Here is a 19,051-nt window from a genome sequence, read left to right as displayed (position 1 = left end):
GGGGCGCTCTATCCTATATGTGTACGACCCCTAGCTGCAAACTCTAAACCTGAAAATAACTGCAGGATAAAGTATAATGTGCATAATCACCTACACCTACAATGCTGGAGGATGATGTCACCATAGCAGCGATGATGTCATAGACTTAGATAGAGAGGGGGTCTGTAGACTCTGTTGGTTCTACGGTACATTCTATGGACCAGAAGCAATGAGTCCACCAGGGTCTTCAAGTGGCTTTGTATTCCAGCTAACATAAAACTCTTGATACAAACATCCACTAGATGGAGCTATTACAGCAGCTTAATTTAAAGGGGTTTCTCACAATGACCCTTTTTTTCCCCCAAACCTCCCAAGCTAAGTGTAATGGCCGTAAGTGTAAGATGTGTTCAGGTCCCACCAATGGGATGAGGGTATTTGGGTTCATTTAATATGAGGTTTATGTATATCACCCCTTTTAGAGAATGCTCCTTTTAACAGAGAGCATCACAGATCCTTGCCAAAAAGATGACAATCGCTTTAAGAACTTTATCTTTGCAAAAGTCACTGATTTCTGAAGAATTATTTGTGATTTTACAAAGAAAAAAAATTCTGATCACAGAGTTTTTTACCCTCCTGTCCTGGGGGATCGGGGGGATTAAACACAGGCGATGGACCGGAGTCCAGATTTACAAGAGCGGGAATTCATATGGTTCAAAACCCAGGGGCTCCTGGTGCCGGGCAGTGTTACCAGGGGCTCCCGGTGTCGTGCAGTGTTACCTGGGGCTCCCGGTGTCGTGCAGTCTTACCAGGGGCTCCCGATGTTGTGCAGTGTTGCCAGGGGCTCCCGGTGTCGTGCAGTGTTACCTGGGGCTCCCGGTGTCGTGCAGTCTTACCAGGGGCTCCCGATGTTGTGCAGTGTTGCCAGGGGCTCCCGGGGCCGTGCAGTGTTACCAAGGGCTCCCAATGCCGGGCAGTGTAACCAGGGGCTCCTAATACCACTGGCCCTAAAGCTTCAGGGGCCCACAGGCACAGGTTTACAGGTCTGCCACTCATTGTAGATAAAGGGTTCCAGCATTAGAGCCCAACAAATCAAATGATGTCACCGTGCCTGCACGATGACCTCACTAATCCTCGCCTAGGGGCTCAGGGGCCCATCAGGCTTTTCTAGGGTGCACCCCCAGATTAAAGTAGATTCGATTGGGGTGCAGCCCCATAAACATCGATTTTAGTTAAGAGTAAAGGACAAATCGGTATCCCTACTATACACCTTCATCTCAGAGGATGAATGTCATATTCTGTGTCACATCCAGAGCTGCATTCACCATTCTGCCATCACTACAGCTCTCTGCTGCCCCTGGTGACTCAGCGCCTGTGCTGCATGTTCTGAGGTGATGCATACGGCGAGATGTAGGGGGCATCTACTAAGGAGTCTAATGTGTGCGACTCTTCTTTTGTCCCAATATCGTGTGACTGATTTATAAAAATGTAGCACTGCCGTAGTGAATGTAAAAAGTCACAAAAATTGAAAAAAAAAAGACGTCAGCCTGCACAGTTTGTGCGACTTATGAAAAATTCACAAATGATAAATTGGGCGTTAATCCCGGATTATGGGAACTTTTGGGTAAATACTTAAAAGAGGCAAATTTTAAAAAGTTGCATCTAAAAAATATTCACTCATCGAATACCGGTTCATAAATAGAACTTAGACCAAAAATAGGATCCAAAATCCAATTATTTACCTAAGAATAGGAGCAAAGCCCTGGATAACTCCCCCCCTAAGTGTTTCCACTGGGCTCAATGCAATTTCCACTCCATCTCCTAACATGCAGCGTTCTGATTGGTCACTGTATCACACTCGTTTTCGTTACTATTGCGTCAGGTTTCGGGAGACATTCCGGGTTCGTTCAGCAGATAACACAGGATTTCTTCTGTTTTTCGTATTCCAGGAGATACTCAGGATAGATCTGATGCCTCTTAAACACCACAAAGATGGCGGGGTTGATGATGTTATCCACACAGGAGTCATAGCGCCGCGTGATACTGTTGGGTCTTAGCGGTGGACTCGTCATTTGGGGGCTTCCTGTAGCGTAGTCTCCCACCAGCACACGAGCTATGAACATTGACTGCGTCCCGTCAGGTGCTGGAACGGAGTAGTTGTCGGCATACAAGGCGTCTCGAGCAAAGTAATTTCCTATGGGGAGAACGCAACGTCACCGGGAAAATACAGAAAATCATAGAGGAACCCAAGGCCATGCTGGGAGCTGTAGTTGTTACTGATCTGATACTATGCATTCACACTTTTAAAGGGGACACAAGCGGCTTCTGATTGGCTCATGCAGGGTTATGGGAAATCAAACAGCCCTCCAATCAGAACTTCCTACCTTGCCCGTACCCAAAACCATGAAAGCCACAGATGTTCCAGTCAAAACCTTCATTGTGGATGATGTGGACGTGCGTCTGCACCGCGCCATGAAACAGCCGCATTTCCTTCACATCTTGTCCCTGAGACACTTTCACCATCTCTTCCTTTTGCCTTAAAAGCAAAAAAAAAAAAAAATTAACATTATAAAGACAGAGACCCAACTGATCAAGGACTCCACCCATAGTGACTGGAGATGGAGGCCAAATGAGCCGGGGTATCCTCTCTCTGTAGGGTTCCTCACCCATAGTGACTGGAGATGGAGGCCCAATGTGCTGGGGCATCCTCTCTCTGTAGGGTCCCACCATAGTGACAGGAGATGGAGGCCCAATGTGCTGGGGTATCCTCTCTCTGTAGGGTTCCACCATAGTGACAGGAGATAGGGCCACAATAAGCTCGGACATCCTCATTCTGTAGGGTTCCACCATAGTGACAGGAGATGGAGGCACTATGAGCTGGGACATCCTCTCTCTGTAGGGTCCCACCATAGTGACAGGAGATAGGGCCACAATAAGCTTGGACATCCTCATTCTGTAGGGTTCCATCACAGTGACGGGAGATGGAGGCACAATGAGCTGGGGCATCGCCTCTCTGTAGGGTTCCACCATAGCGATGGTAGAGGGAGGCCCAATGAGCTGGAGCATCCTCTCACTGTAGGGTCCCACCATAGTGGCGGGAGATGGAGGCACAATGAAATGAAGCATCCTCTCTCTGTAGGGTCCACCCATAGTGACGGAAGAGGGAGGCACAATAAGCTTGGACATCCTCATTCTGTAGGGTTCCATCATAGTGACGGGAGATGGAGACACAATGAGCTAGGGTATCCTCTCTCTGTAGGGTTCCACCATAGTCATGGGAGATGGGGGCACAATGAGCTGGAGCATGCTCTCACTGTAGGGTTCCACCATAGTGATGGAAGATGGAGGCACAATGAGCTGGGACATCCTCTCTCTGTAGGGTTCCACCATAGTGATGGTAGAGGGAGGCCCAATGAGCTGGAGCATCCTCTCACTGTAGGGTCCCACCATAGTGGCGGGAGATGGAGGCACAATGAACTGAAGCATTCTCTCTCTGTAGGGTCCTCCCATAGTGACGGAAGAGGGAGGCACAATGAGCTGGGTCATCCTCTCTCTGTAGGGTTCCACCCATAGTGACGGAAGAGGGAGGCACAATGAGCTGGGGCATCCTCTCTCTGTCGGGTCCTCCACCCATAGTGACGGGAGAGGGAGGCACAATGTGCTGGGGCATCCTCTCTCTGTAGGGTCCACCCATAGTGACGGAAGATGGAGGCCCAATGAGCTGGGACATCCTCTCTCTGTAGGGTCCACCCATAGTGACGGGAGAGGGAAGCACAATGAGCTTGGACATCCTCTCTCTGTAGGGTCCTCCACCCATAGTGACGGGAGAGGGAGGCACAATGTGCTGGGGCATCCTGTCTCTGTAGGGTCCCACCATACATGGTGATGGGGGATGGGTTCCCAATGAGCTGGGGCATCACATTCTGAGGTCACCTCTCCAGATCTATACCACCTTACACAGAATATACGCTGAAACCTCTAGACATGAAATGAAAGCTGACGTACGAGTGGAACACCTTCCACAGAGTCGGGTTCTGGAGACGCCACAGCTTCTTGACCACATGCCCGCTGACCGTCTTGGTGAAGCTGCTGACAATTTCCGAGAACTCACTGGATGTCTCGGGGATAAGAACTTTCTGTGAGGGAGAAGAAGAGAAGTTGTCACCTCCTGTCATGTGTCATCCTGTAGTCAGGGGTCACAGGGACTCTGTACATTACCTTACAGCCTTTCTCTGGCAGGGCCGACCTGTCCCATGACCTCGGATAGATGTCAGCCTTCAGGGGGGTCAGGGGGTCAGCGGCTGATGTCCGGGGGGCAGCGGCTGATGTCAGGGGGGATGCGGCTGATGTCCGGGGGGATGCAGCTGATGTCCGGGGGGAAGTGGCTGATGTCCAGGGGGATGCCGCTGACTTCAGGAGGGACTGAGGTGCTGATGATTTTGTACTAAAGGTATAAAAAGTAGAGGGTTAAAAAATAACATGGCGGCATCCTGTAGTGGATCCAAAAATGGCAACTGTATTCAATGATAAAACATCTAACAGTGACGCAACGTCAATGGGACCATTTTCGTAATTTGAGGACCGAAACGAAGCTTCAGTTTTAGATGTTCTGTGTTCTGCGGGCTTTGGCTTGTTATTCGGTGGTCGGACTGGTGATCAGGGGTCTATGCTCTGGCACCCAGCATATCGGTATTGCATTCGAGAGGTGCTACTTTCCTGATATAGATGATGTGATGGTCTCACCTTCCTCTCAGTAATTTTACATCTTCACAGCTCAGATATCTCGGTCTCCTCCGCACGTCCTTCTCCGTCTTGTACACAATGTTCCTCTGCTTCATTTCTGAAACAAGACAATTGTTAAAGGAGAACTTAACATCTTAAAGGGGTGTTCCACAAAAACTTTTTCACGTTTGCGTCAGGACATTAATGAGGGCTGAGGCCAAAGGTTTACCGACCATTGACAGAGACAGAGGACCAAACACCTTTGGCAATGTATGGCCACATCATGGACGCTCTTACCTCGGGAGTTAATCTCATAGCGCTGGTCATCAATAGTGAAAGGAATGATGGCGGTGCGATCAGAGAGATAGACGTTCTCCAGGTCTGAAGATGAAATAGTGGAACTCATTTCTTTCACGTTCTAAAAAAGAGAAAATTAAAAAAAAATATCTCGGAGATCTTTGATGTCTACCAGAACCCTTCCTTTCCCCCAACCCCCATAGCTGCACCCCTAAGGATGAGCGGGAGCCCCGCACCAACGTACATTATGGCCGTATTCTGTCCAGGAGCGGTATTCATCCCTACAGTACCACAGCCACTCAGTGGTCAGAACGTATTCAGGCGGCTTCATGACCGATGAGACGGTGGAGAGGCGACGGACGCGGTGCACGCCGGATCTCATAGTCACAAAGTCAACTGATTCTGCCCTGTGAACAACAAGTGGGAGGAGTTATCTGGTAATGCTACTATCACTATACATGAAACCTCACCCGCGGTTCTGTGCGTCCGTACCTGTCGATGTTCGGGTCGCAAAAGCCTTTCTCCACCTTCTCCATCTTGGAGATGTCTTCCCAGTTGGTTCCGTTGTATATCTGCCAGCGGTACGGCAGGTTGTAATGCATGTGCGGACAACACGCTGCAGATAGGAGAACCTTGCGTTACCCACCACAATCCTTCCCAACCAGGGGCTCCTCCTAATACCTCCAGGGGGCACTTACCTCCTAACTTACAGAACTTCCAAAGATTAGAAAGACAGATCTCCAGGACTTGGTCAGAGTCTTCTAAAAAATAAATAAATCACGTATTCCAATTACATCAAGGGCGGCAAATAGAAACCCCACATCTCCCACAATGCAATACACCAATAAGTCAATGCTGCTTACACCGGATGATAAGTTCTAGGTAGGTATTGAACGTGTAGGATCTTTCCTGCTTGATTCGGCCACTATACCCAACCATACTTACTTACATACTTACTTACCTTTGGGTGTTACTGTCATTTAACATTTCATAGAGACAACAACAAGAAAGTGAGGTCCACCAGCAGCGGGCAGCATAGGACGGAGGATGCAGGGTGTAGAGCCGTAATAAGAGTGCAGAATGGGCCTATATACCTGGCCATCAGAGGAGGCGCGTAGCAGGAGGTCACACAATATCATACAGTATGGGAATGTAGCGGAGGGATACCCCGAGGAGGAGAGAGAGGAATCCAACATGTTTCTGAAGCTCAGTGTCAATAATCAGGCGAGCAGGAATCGTCACAAGGGGATTGGCCACTCCTGCTGTATGTCATAGTGACCAAAACAAACAGCAAAGTGCTGTGCCATGGGCCGTGGTATATAGAGCAAAGCAGCTAGAATAAGGAGGGTAAAGAGGGTAAGTATAGTGAAGAAGGAACCAGGGGGGTAAGTAAAGTGCAGCAGAAACCAGGAGGGCAAGTACAGTGTAGCATGAACCCGGAGGGTAAGTACAGTGCAGCAGGAACCAGGAAGGTAAGTATAGTGCAGCAGGAACCAGAAGGGTAAGTACAGTGCAGCAGGAACCAAGAGGGTAAGTATAGTGCAGAAGGAACCAGGGGGGTAAGTATAGTGCAGCGTGAGGAATACATCCCACCCTGTCTCCATGTCAGTTGTATATAAGGACTATGGGACAATATGCAGCAGCATTACGTGATGTGGTGGTGGTATTGGCAATATATTCTCAAGGGGTCAGGCTGGGGGTTAGAGCTCATATTAACAGAAAAAAGGAGGGGTTGGTAAACTGTGCCACCAAAAGAGTCCTGCTAGGAATATTGAGTCACTCTATAACCAGACTGGAAAACCCCCAATAGGAGAATATATAGTAGGATATAGAAGGGGTATGTCACTGTTGTAAGACAGGAAAATAAGGAAAAATTGTCCGCACATCTTAGACTCTTTCAGTTTTTTTGACTGTTGTAAGACCGGCTGAGCGAAATCACCCTAGAGGGTGACTACATGAAAACCAAGGAAAAAATATGGAGGACACTGGGGTCTGGGGATACTGTACTGGGTCACCCAAAGGACTAACCAAATAGGGGAACTAAGGAGGTGAGGGTGTCAAGGATAAAGACAGGATCCTCCACACTTATGTCCTCCCAACATGGACTCAACCTGGTGGGTTACTGCACACGGGGACGGGAAGGACAGGTGCTACCCCAGAAACTATAGATGGGGAAAAAGAACACCAACACACTGCCAATACTGCTGCAAATACTATTTATTGATACAATCGACAAGGACATCCTGAAAAGCAGGTGTGAAAATGAGTGAGCAGGGTCCTGGGTCACTTGGCTCCATATTAGTAGTAAGCGGCTCCGCATTGTGCGTCCGACTCCTCCAGCATGTGCACTTCAGGGTCATAAGAAAATAGTAAAGAAAAAAGTCTAAAAGTAAAGAGTAATAAAGAGTGTAAATCATGTGGATAGTGAAGCGTCAAGATAAAGACCGAAAAAACAGGGAAATATAAAGACTAGAAGGAATCAAATTGTATCCGACTGTACCGTGTAGATGACATACAATGTATCACACGTTATCATGTAGAGAACCAAGTCTGAGGTACAGGTAAAGCCATGTGTTGATGGAGAATGTGTTACCTGTGTGGGGGTGAGGGGATGTGTCCCCCGTAGTGAGGTCACTGCAGGACGCACTGCTTAGGCAGGGGAGGTTTCCCTTTCTTCCGGTATGACATGGCCCGATTCCCGCTCTCCTGATGCCTGACTCTGAGATTCCGCAAGGTGGCTTCCTCTCCCTTCTCCTCTGGGTATATGTAAAATCCAGAGAAATAGGCATCACACTACTACATTCCCATATTGTACTGCTTGTATGGCGTTCTGCTACACGGTTGCACTTATGGGCAGGTATACAAACACATTCTGCCTTCTTATTACGGTTATATAATAGGTTCCCTACAGTAGGATTCACCTGCTTATTGCTTCCTCGTGTTCTGATTACAACGATTGTTATTCGCTGTTATGTAAAGTAACTTGTATGCACACAGATTACCCTGGCACATTTATTCTGTATGAGAATTCCTTTCACCATGGGGATGGGTATTATGTACAGAGAAAGGGTACCGCCATGGGGTCCAATCTCGCTCCCCCATATGCTGTTGCGTTTATGATTGCATGTCCATTATCTCTACAGCACGCTATAATCTGGTTGTATTTTATACATGGTATAATATGGATTAGGGGGGCACAAAAGACTATTGCGGTCTTCCACTCTGAATTGACTCTCTATATAACCTGTATATGATTATGGGAAAATAAAACATCAGAATTAATCATGAATTAGAAGAATACTCCGACATCGGGTAATACAAACCTACTTTGTGTCCCTGTCCGCCCCCTATTCTGACACCACAAAGAATCCACTTGTTTTGTGCAAAGTTTTCTCCCCTGCCACTACTTCCTAGTTGAGAAGTTGCTCAGTGCTACAATTCTCAGAATGCTTTACATTCCCTCGGTTTTTCATTACATCCTCTACACCTCTTCCCCAGCTCTCCTGTCAGTATCCTGCCCAGAACTGCTACAAAACGTTGTGCCACACAGCAGAACATTACAGATGCTGTATTCTTCTCCTGTCTTCTCCTCAGCCTGTGGCATTATCACACAGAAGCACGCTGCAACCACACATCATTCTCCCCTAAATGTCCCATGTACTCACGTCTCTTTGGAGGCAGGTAGGTGGCACCATTCGCTGATGATCTCTCCCACTGATAACTTAGATGTGAAGAGTTTGTAGTCACATCATCTAGCAGATCTTCGTGCAAAATGGATACTTTGTATAAGTCTTTAGGCTCCGCTTTTGTCACAGGTTTTACGTTGGCTTGGGGCTTACCAGAGGAGGAGGCAAGTGGAGGTTGTGGTTGGACTGGTTTTAGCCATTGGAGACCTTTGGTATGAGAATTTACCAGTCTGGTATCAGATGTTGATGGAGCACTAGGAGGACTTGCTGATGGGGGAAAAACTGGTTTGATGGTGGTAGTGACAACTGGTTGAGGTCTGTATGGGCTTGAAATGGGGGTCACCAGTTTGTCCTGAGGAACAGATGGACTATTAATATGAGACTCTACCAATCTGCTTGGTGTTGTAAGTAGCACTGGAGCAGTGGATGGGTTCACCACTGTGGGGGGAACTGGTTTCCTCTGAGTGACAGATGGACTATTAATAGGAGGATCTACCAATCTGCTTGGTCCTGTAGGTAGCACTGGAGCAGTGGATGGGTTCACCATGGTGGGGGGAACCGGTTTCCTCTGAGTGACAGATGGACTGTTAATAGGAGGATCTACCAATCTGCTTGGTCCTGTAGGTAGCACTGGAGCAGTGGATGGGTTCACCACTTTGGGGGGCACGGGTATAACAGAATCGGCAGCTGATGGGCTTCTCACAGGTAGTGTAACTGGTTTGCTGGGTCGAACAGCAGATGATGGAGGAGGATTAACTGGACCTTCAGTGGTTGGTTTTGTCTGAGGGGCAGAGGGGGTGGAAGAAGAAGACGATAATCCGGCTGGGAATCCTGTGGGTAGAAGTATTGATTTAATATGGGTCATAACTAGTGTTGAGCGGACTTGCCAAACTGTTTGGGTTTGGTAACATTCTCCGAACTTGAATGACTTAGGCCGCCCTAGGAGTCCGGGAAGACATGGATACAGTCATAGCTGGCATGGGTGGCCACCGAACTTCTCCAGTCGCTGGGAGTGAGTTCAGGTTCGGCGACCATTGCCAAACCCAAACATTTCATCAAGTTGGCTAAACACTAGTCATAACTTTAGTATAGATTAGTGGTGACGCATACTACGGGGAGCCGTACCTGGCTGAGCGGACTCTTTAGGTGGAGTCACCGGTAATGTGGACTGAACATCGGCCCTAGAATTCCCCACTTTGGATGTGTATACAGTCGGGGTTGGGTGATTCCTTCCTGATGACATCCCAGAAGAAAATCTTGAAGCTCTTCGATTGTTGGACTCCCCCAATGGGGAATTAAACCAATCGCTCAATATCCGAGCTTCAAAAGCTTCATCGTTATTCTCATCGTCTTCTCCAGAACAACAAAGCTGACTGTCCCCGCTCTCCGATGCTGGACGGCTGCCTGATCTCCCCCTGGACTGGAACCCTACAATAAACATCGGACATTGCTCCATCAATCTTCTCCTTACATGAGATAATAGGGCACAATGATAGGACGTTATTAGGAAACATGGCGGGGCTGTGATCACGTCATATTACTGTTATATCAGTGATGTCATACAGGGGGGCGGGGCTGTAATCACATATTATATTACTGTTATATCAGTGATGTCATACAGGGGGCGGGGCTATGATCACATATCACATTACTGTTATATCCATGATGTCATACAGGGGGCAAGGCTGTGATCATGCCATTATATTACTGTTATATCCGTGATGTCATACAGGGGGCGGGGCTATGATCACTTATATTACTGTTATATCAGTGATGTCATACAAGGCACTATGATTACATGTCATATTACTGTTATATCAGTGATGTTATATAGGGGCGGGGTTGTAATCACATATTATATTACTCTTATATCAGTGATGTTATACAGGGGGCGGGGCTATGATAACACATCATTATATTACTGTTATATCAGTGATGTCATACAGAGGACGGGGCTGTGATCATGCCTTTATATTACTGTTATATCCATGATGTCATACAGGGGGCGGGGCTGTGATCATGCCATTATATTACTGTTATATCAGTGATGTCATACAGGGGGCGGGGCTGTGATCATTCCTTTATATTACTGTTATATCAGTGATGTCATACAGGGGGCGGGGCTGTGATCATGCCATTATATTACTGTTATATCAGTGATGTCATACAGGGGGCGGGGCAGTGACTACATGTATAACTATCCCATACCTTCTCTCTGTTGTTGTTGTCCCCCCTGACTCTTGCCTCGTGCCCCACCCTGAGGATCCCCCTGTTTTCTGTTCCGGGGTCTTCCTCGTCCTCCTCCTCTGCCCCTCTGTGCTCCGGGCTGCCTCTTCTGCTGATCCTTCCTGCCCTCTTCCCTCAGTGTCTGGAGTCGTTCATTGTGTTTCACGTTACACAACATCTGAAAGTTCTGAACAGTCTTCTCAGACATATGACAGCGAGTGAGTAACAGATCAGAGCCGAACTCCAGGAGGTGGTGGGAGCGATTACAAGTGCGACGATTACATTCTCCTCGTATGAAGTAACTGCAAACGTGAAGCCGTGAGCAATCCTCACCGTGATCACACTCATTACATACATACTGCCGACACACCTGTACAATACAACAAAGGTCATATTACATAGATGGACAGTGTCAGAGTAATTATAGTAACCTATAGCTGATAGATAAAATAGGTAAATGATACCTGATGGCTGGGCTGTGCAGCAGCATGCACACCGGCCCTCTCCCCCACCCTACCTGATTGATGTAAGGGGTGGCCTTATTAGCCCCCTTGTATTGTTCTCACCTCTGGCAGTAAATTGTCATCATTCTGGAACAGGAGAACTTTTATTTCTTCCTCACTCAGTCCGCTGATCTCATTGGCCTTCAGCACCGTCCGGTTATGATCTGATGAAATATCATGGGAGAACGTGCACCGTGTCCTAAAACAGAGGAAACAAGTGATACAGGCTGTGGAGATGTCGTATCTAAGCCTGGCAAGTGAGATACTGTCTGCTGTCCTGTACATTACTCCCCGGCCACCTCCTCCTCCTCCTGTCCTGTACATTACTCCCCGGCCACCTCCTCCTCCTCCTGTACATTACTCCCCGGCCACCTCCTCCTCCTCCTGTACATCACTCCCCGGACACCTCCTCCTCCTCCTGTACATTACTCCCCGGCCACCTCCTCCTCCTCCTGTCCTGTACATTACTCCCCAGTCACCTCCTCCTCCTCCTCCTCCTGTAGATTACTCCCCGGCCACCTCCTCCTCCTCCTGTACATTACTCCCCGGTCACCTCCTCCTCCTCCTCCTGTCCTGTACATTACTCCCCGGTCGTCACCTCCTCCTCCTCCTCCTGTAGATTACTCCCCGGCCACCTCCTCCTCCTCCTGTCCTGTACATTACTCCCCGGTCACCTCCTCCTCCTCCTGTCCTGTACATTACTCCCCGGTCACCTCCTCCTCCTCCTGTCCTGTACATTACTCCCCGGTCACCTCCTCCTCCTCCTCCTGTACATTACTCCCCGGTCACCTCCTCCTCCTCCTGTACATTACTCCCCGGTCACCTCCTCCTCCTCCGGTACATTACTCCCCGGTCACCACCTCCTCCTCCTGTACATTACTCCCCGGTCACCTCCTCCTGTCCTGTACATTACTCCCCGGTCACCTCCTCCTCTTGTACATTACTCCCTGGTCACCTCCTCCTCCTCCTCCTGTCCTGTACATTACTCCCCGGTCACCTCCTCCTCCTCCTCCTGTACATTACTCCCCGGTCACCTCCTCCTCCTCCTGTACATTACTCCCCGGTCACCTCCTCCTCCTCCTGTACATTACTCCCCGGTCACCTCCTCCTCCTCTTGTACATTACTCCCCGGTCACCTCCTCCTCCTGTACATTACTCCCCGGTCACCTCCTCCTCCTCCTGTACATTACTCCCCGGTCACCTCCTCCTCCTGTACATTACTCCCCGGTCACCTCCTCCTCCTCCTGTACATTACTCCCCGGTCACCTCCTCCTCCTCCTGTACATTACTCCCCGGTCACCTCCTCCTCCTGTCCTGTACATTACTCCCCGGTCACCTCCTCCTCCTCCTGTACATTACTCCCCGGTCACCTCCTCCTGTCCTGTATATTACTCCCCGTCACCTCCTCCTCCTGTCCTGTACATTACTCGCCGGTCACCTCCTCCTCCTCCTCCTGTACATTACTCCCCAGTCACTTCCTCCTCCTTCTCCTGTACATTACTCCCCGGTCACCTCCTCCTCCTGTACATTACTCCCTGGTCACCTCCTCCTTCTCCTGTACATTACTACCCGGTCACCTCCTCCTCCTCCTGTACATTACTACCCGGTCACCTCCTCCTCCTCCTGTCCTGTACATTACTCCCTGGTCACCTCCTCCTCCTCCTCCTGTACATTACTCCCCGGTCACCTCCTCCTCCTGTACATTACTCCCCGGTCACCTCCTCCTCCTCCTGTCCTGTACATTACTCCCCGGTCACCTCCTCCTCCTCCTGTCCTGTACATTACTCCCCGGTCACCTCCTCCTCCTCCTGTCCTGTACATTACTCCCCGGTCACCTCCTCCTCCTCCTGTACATTACTCCCCGGTCACCTCCTCCTCCTCCTGTCCTGTACATTACTCCCCGGTCACCTCTTCCTCCTGTCCTGTACATTACTCCCCGGTCACCTCCTCCTCCTCCTGTACATTACTCCCCGGTCACCTCCTCCTCCTCCTGTACATTACTCCCCGGTCACCTCCTCCTCCTGTCCTGTACATTACTCCCCGGTCACCTCCTCCTCCTCCTGTACATTACTCCCCGGTCACCTCCTCCTCCTCCTGTCCTGTACATTACTCCCCGGTCACCTCCTCCTCCTCCTCCTGTACATTACTCCCCGGTCACCTCCTCCTCCTCCTGTACATTACTCCCCGGTCACCTCCTCCTCCTCCTGTCCTGTACATTACTCCCCGGTCACCTCTTCCTCCTGTCCTGTACATTACTCCCCAGTCACCTCCTCCTCCTGTACATTACTCCCCGGTCACCTCCTCCTCCTCCTGTACATTACTCCCCGGTCACCTCCTCCTCCTCCTGTCCTGTACATTACTCCCCGGTCACCTCTTCCTCCTGTCCTGTACATTACTCCCCGGTCACCTCTTCCTCCTGTCCTGTACATTACTCCCCGGTCACCTCCTCCTCCTCCTGTACATTACTCCCCGGTCACCTCCTCCTCCTCCTGTACATTACTCCCCGGTCACCTCCTCCTCCTTTCCTGTACATTACTCCCCGGTCACCTCCTCCTCCTCCTGTACATTACTCCCCGGTCACCTCCTCCTCCTCCTGTCCTGTACATTACTCCCCGGTCACCTCCTCCTCCTCCTGTCCTGTACATTACTCCCCGGTCACCTCCTCCTCCTCCTGTCCTGTACATTACTCCCCGGTCACCTCCTCCTCCTCCTGTCCTGTACATTACTCCCCGGTCACCTCCTCCTCCTGTCCTGTACATTACTCCCCGGTCACCTCCTCCTCCTCCTGTACATTACTCCCCGGTCACCTCCTCCTCCTCCTGTACATTACTCCCCGGTCACCTCCTCCTCCTGTCCTGTACATTACTCCCCGGTCACCTCCTCCTCCTCCTGTACATTACTCCCCGGTCACCTCCTCCTCCTCCTGTACATTACTCCCCGGTCACCTCCTCCTCCTCCTGTCCTGTACATTACTCCCCGGTCACCTCCTCCTCCTCCTGTACATTACTCCCCGGTCACCTCCTCCTCCTCCTCCTGTCCTGTACATTACTCCCCGGTCACCTCCTCCTCCTCCTGTACATTACTCCCCGGTCACCTCCTCCTCCTCCTGTACATTACTCCCCGGTCACCTCCTCCTCCTCCTGTACATTACTCCCCGGTCACCTCCTCCCGTACAGGATGAGGAGGTGTCTCTATGACATGTCAAAAGTTTTGTAAAACAACAGTGGCACTTTAAATTCTGTCTGGTTACTTAACAGTTAACTTTGTTTTGCTTGTGGTAACTCTGTGACTGGCGGGTCTTTCAGCCAGTCAGAGTGCAATGTTATCAGGCGTCCATGGTTGAAGGTCAGTATTTAACATCTACAGTGTGTTATTCGCTCACTGACTATTAGGTCTCGGTTTCCTAGCAAGCTCAGTGTGTTTCCTATGTTATCTGCTTTTTTTTGCTATCTGTTCTTGCTGACCCATTGTTTCCTGTACCCTGACTATCCCTGCTTGCTTTCCACCTGCCCTGACTATTGACCTGACTATCTGTTTGCCTCCATCTTTGTACCTTGCTGCCCTCTGGTTGTGACCTGGCTTTCTGTCCCTGCGTTTTTGTGTTTGTCTGTCTTGTCCTTGTTCTGTGTGCCACCATATATAAGTTAGGGACTGCCACTGTGGTTGTCCGCAGCCGTTTAGGGCTGAATGAGGCAAGTAGGCAGGGACAGTGGGCGGGGACTAGTGCAGGGTCCACTGTCTGTGTCTTCCCCGCCTCTTTACTGACCAAGTCATAACAATACTATCCCTGTTCACCTACCTTCTGCCCTGCCGGCACTTGCCCCGTAGATAGTGTCGGCACAGGTGCAGTTTGTCGCACTCCTCTTCTTCTTCATACTTTAGATATTTGGCACATATCCTCACGGGGCTTCGGGCCAGGACCAGCTCCCCGACCACAGGGAACTTCTGAGGTTCATCCTGTAGGATTTCTTCTATCTGTTCAATGGGAAGCTCCAAGAAGTCGGCCAACAGATCCCTGTGTAGCTGACCCCCCTGTGAGCACAGAACCTGGGTCAAGAAGCGGCTGACTGTGGGGTCTGACATGATGCCGGGGTCCTGGACTTCTATGTTTAGTAATCGCCTTGTGCTCAGCACTGTGCCTGTACAGACACAGCCTCCTCCTACAGAGGGTGGATCCTTCACTGACTGAATCCACGAGAAACAAAACTAAGCAGCTGAGCCTGCGCAGCAGTGCCGTATCTGTTTCCATTCTGCCGCTGTCTTACAGAGGACATTACTGGCACATTTACTGGTATCTTTTTGTGTCCCATTTGGCTCGGTCTCCTGTTACTGTTACCATCCATTGTCTGTGCCATCCTCATATTATTGCTGTAAATACGGATTCTGGTAAAATGTCCTTCTCCAAATGTTCAGTTTGTATTCATAAAATAAAATAAAAAAATAAGATAAAATAAATTCTGTAACTCGGACGTCCCCTTCCTCTCCCCACCTTTCACACAGCCATAGTGCCTCAAGCATTAATAATGCCGCACTTCGTACCCTACACAGTAGTAGTGCAAAATGGGATAGTGCCCCCTAACTAATAGAGACCACATACAGTAGTCTCCCTTTGTGCCCACATATAGTTGTAGTCTCCCTTTGTGCCCCCATATAGTTGTAGTCTCCCTTTGTGCCCACATATAGTTGTAGTCTCCCTTTGTGCCCACATATAGTTGTAGTCTCCCTTTGTGCCCACATATAGTTGTAGTCTCCCTTTGTGCCCCATATAGTTGTAGTCTCCCTTTGTGCCCCATATAGTTGTAGTCTCCCTTTGTGCCCACATATAGTTGTAGTCTCCCTTTGTGCCCCCATATAGTTGTAGTCTCCCTTTGTGCCCCCATATTGTTGTAGTCTCCCTTTGTGCCCCCATATAGTTGTAGTCTCCCTTTGTGCCCCCATATAGTTGTAGTCTCCCTTTGTGCCCCCATATAGTTGTAGTCTCTCTTTGTGCCCCCATATAGTTGTAGTCTCCCTTTGTGCCCCCATATAGTTGTAGTCTCCCTTTGTGCCCCCATATAGTTGTAGTCTCTCTTTGTGCCCCCATATAGTTGTAGTCTCCCTTTGTGCCCCCATATAGTTGTAGTCTCCCTTTGTGCCCCCATATAGTTGTAGTCTCTCTTTGTGCCCCCATATAGTTGTAGTCTCCCTTTGTGCCCCTATATAGTTGTAGTCTCCCTTTGTGCCCCCATATAGTTGTAGTCTCCCTTTGTGGCCCCATATAGTTGTAGTCTCCCTTTGTGCCCCCATATAGTTGTAGTCTCCCTTTGTGCCCCTGCAGTGTCCCAGAACAGCCCTTCTTATGCTCACACTTTTATTACAACCAGCTCTGTTCTGGAAAGCTATGGTCCACTGCAAACTGCGTGTATTGTGTTACCCTTCTCAGTATTCAGGTCTGCTATTTCATTCATTTATTGCATGTGTATTCAGGTATCAGTGTCTAAAGGTGTTATGTCGCCTCCTAGTGTTCAAGGATGGTATTTCTCATGTATATTTCTCTGTATATGCCTAATGGTGTGATGATGCAATTGCTGGATGTCACGTGACTGTGCCCTGCTTCCATGGTAACACCAATGGTCATCCAGCTTTTGGCTGGGGTTAACATGTGACTTTCTGTCCTACCTCAGTCTATTCCCCACCATCAAGGGGATAGGTTGTGTTAGTCCTCTCTCCCTGCTAAGAGAGAGGCCTGCGTGTGCTCTGCTGCTCCAGTCCGCTGGCTGTGTTCCTGTCTCAAGTCTCAAGATTCTCATCTGGGTGTCGATTCTTCAGTCATTCTTCAGTTAGTCTCATCATCATCTTCTCTAATCATCAACAGCAAGTATTTCATTCAAGTCTCATTCCACCCAGCATCTCTACTTCAGTATCACTACTACTCCCATCATTCAGCACGCTACTCTCACAGCCTATTGCAGCATCACCCATTACTCTGCTTTATTCAACATTGCCTTAATCCCGGTTGCATCCGGAGAGACTGTTGCTACTAGTTACCACCGTTACAATAAATATACAACTACTGTTGTTTCTGAACCTTGGCATTGGTGTGATCATTGGTGCCCTGACTAAGGACAACGAGGAATCGCATGCCCAGTATTCCCGCATGGTCAGGAGCCCGGTTTCCAGCTGTATCACCCTTGTGCCTACACCGTGACCACACTACATCCTACAGCTGCCCCGGTTCCTGCACCCTCACAACATCTACACTGCGGAGTGGCCCCTAGGGGCCAGGGCGTTGTACCCCCATATAGTTGTAGTCTCCCTTTGTGCCCCCATGTAGTTGTAGTCTCCCTTTGTGCCCCCATATAGTTGTAGTCTCCCTTTGTGCCCCCATGTAGTTGTAGTCTCTCTTTGTGCTCCAAAACAAGTTAATCATTAGGAAGCCCCCCTCCACTAGGTAAGCAAGTAAGTAAACCCCATTAGGTAGGTAGCCCCTCAATTCCTCCCTGTAGGTAGGTAGTTAGCCCCCTCATATTAGCTTGGCAGGTAGATAGGTAGGTAATATGTAGCCAAAGCCACAAAAAGACTGAACACTTGTGTCAGCACCTTGTGTGCTAGTTTGGTTTGTGTCCCAGAGGACCTGGGTTACTTCCCTGATGGCTGGGCCGGTGCTTCCCCTGTGGACCCCCTAAGCTTTCCCTATGCCCCTGAGTTGCTAGTCAGTTGCCAGGAAAGCATGGATACAGCCTATGGTATATGGTATATGGATACAACCTATGGCAGGGATAGGGAACCTTCGGCTCTCCAGCTGTTGCAAAACTACAATTCCCATCATGCCTGGACAGCCAAAGCGAAGCTGGAGGGGCGAAGGTTCCCCATCCCTGGCCTATAGTATATGGATTTAGCTTATAGGCTATGGTATATGGATAAAGTCTATGCCCTATGGTATTTGGATACAGCTATGGTATATGGATACAGGCTATGGCCTATGGTATATGGATAAAGTCTATGCCCTATGGTATATGGATACAGCCTATGGTCTCCGGTGTATGGATACAGTCTATGGCCTATGGTATATGGATACAGCCTATGGTCTATGGCTGTATCCATGTTTTCTAGGACTCCTTAGGACGGGATCCAACTTCTCCGGACTCCGGTAGTCTAATGCTGAGCGTTTAGTTTCCAGTAAACCCTTCATCGCTGATCCGGACCCCTCTGTGGACACGCGTCTTGTTTGCAGGAGCAGAAAGTGAATCGCACTAAACAAGCTTCACAAGAGCGGCTGCACAATGCAAACACCAAGAACAAACAAGACTAGACTAACATGGATGAAAAGCATAAAAACAAAAGGTCTTGTGTGGTATTACATCTCAGCTCCATTTACTTCAATGGAACTGAGCTGCAATACCACACACAACCTTAGGACAGGGGTGGCGCTGTTTGTGGCAGTTATGTTTAGCTAATCCTGGATAACCCCTGTGATTATCATATTGGTGCTCTGCTATCACAGTCTGGATGTGACAGGCAGTAATAGTGGAGCGTATACTGAGGCCTGCAGGCGCTAATGGACACCCTGGGATTTCCTAGTCGCGGTGCTGACTGGACTGGAGACAACCACCTACATCTGATGCCAGTCATACACTGTGCCGTGTGTGTGAGTGTGTATAT

At 49.3% G+C, this 19,051-nt stretch overlaps 1 protein-coding gene across 1 annotated transcript; it reads right to left on the bottom strand.

Annotated features, from left to right (window-relative positions):
• Nucleotides 1-1,519: 1,519 nt before the first annotated feature.
• Nucleotides 1,520-15,576, bottom strand: LOC138787084 (zinc finger CCCH-type antiviral protein 1-like). The gene is made up of 14 exons (XM_069964220.1): nt 15,210-15,576; nt 11,474-11,609; nt 10,890-11,277; nt 9,807-10,109; nt 8,661-9,512; nt 5,694-5,756; nt 5,488-5,611; nt 5,240-5,402; nt 4,996-5,116; nt 4,720-4,816; nt 4,195-4,420; nt 3,982-4,112; nt 2,361-2,512; nt 1,520-2,170 (listed from the first exon to the last, which is right to left on the bottom strand). The coding sequence occupies exons 1-14, from the start codon at nt 15,491-15,493 to the stop codon at nt 1,884-1,886; spliced, it is 3,327 nt and encodes a 1,108-aa protein (XP_069820321.1). The 5' UTR covers nt 15,494-15,576; the 3' UTR covers nt 1,520-1,883.
• Between the last annotated feature and the right edge of the window lie 3,475 nt (nt 15,577-19,051).

The sequence above is a fragment of the Dendropsophus ebraccatus genome, chromosome 1, assembly GCF_027789765.1.
Source record: "Dendropsophus ebraccatus isolate aDenEbr1 chromosome 1, aDenEbr1.pat, whole genome shotgun sequence".
Taxonomy (NCBI): Eukaryota; Metazoa; Chordata; class Amphibia; order Anura; family Hylidae; genus Dendropsophus; species Dendropsophus ebraccatus.
The sequence above is the reverse complement of the archived record's forward strand: the minus strand, read 5'-3'. Positions and strand labels throughout refer to the sequence as shown.

Coding starts and splice junctions, on each gene's coding strand:
- LOC138787084 (XM_069964220.1), bottom strand. CDS start 15,493: ATGTCAGACCCCACAGTCAGCCGCTTCTTGACCCAGGTTCTGTGCTCA. Junction 2,513..3,981: donor CTGTGGAAGGTGTTCCACTC/GTACGTCAGCTT, acceptor TTTGCTTTTAAG/GCAAAAGGAAGAGATGGTGA. Junction 2,171..2,360: donor TGGTTTTGGGTACGGGCAAG/GTAGGAAGTTCT, acceptor TTCTCCCCATAG/GAAATTACTTTGCTCGAGAC.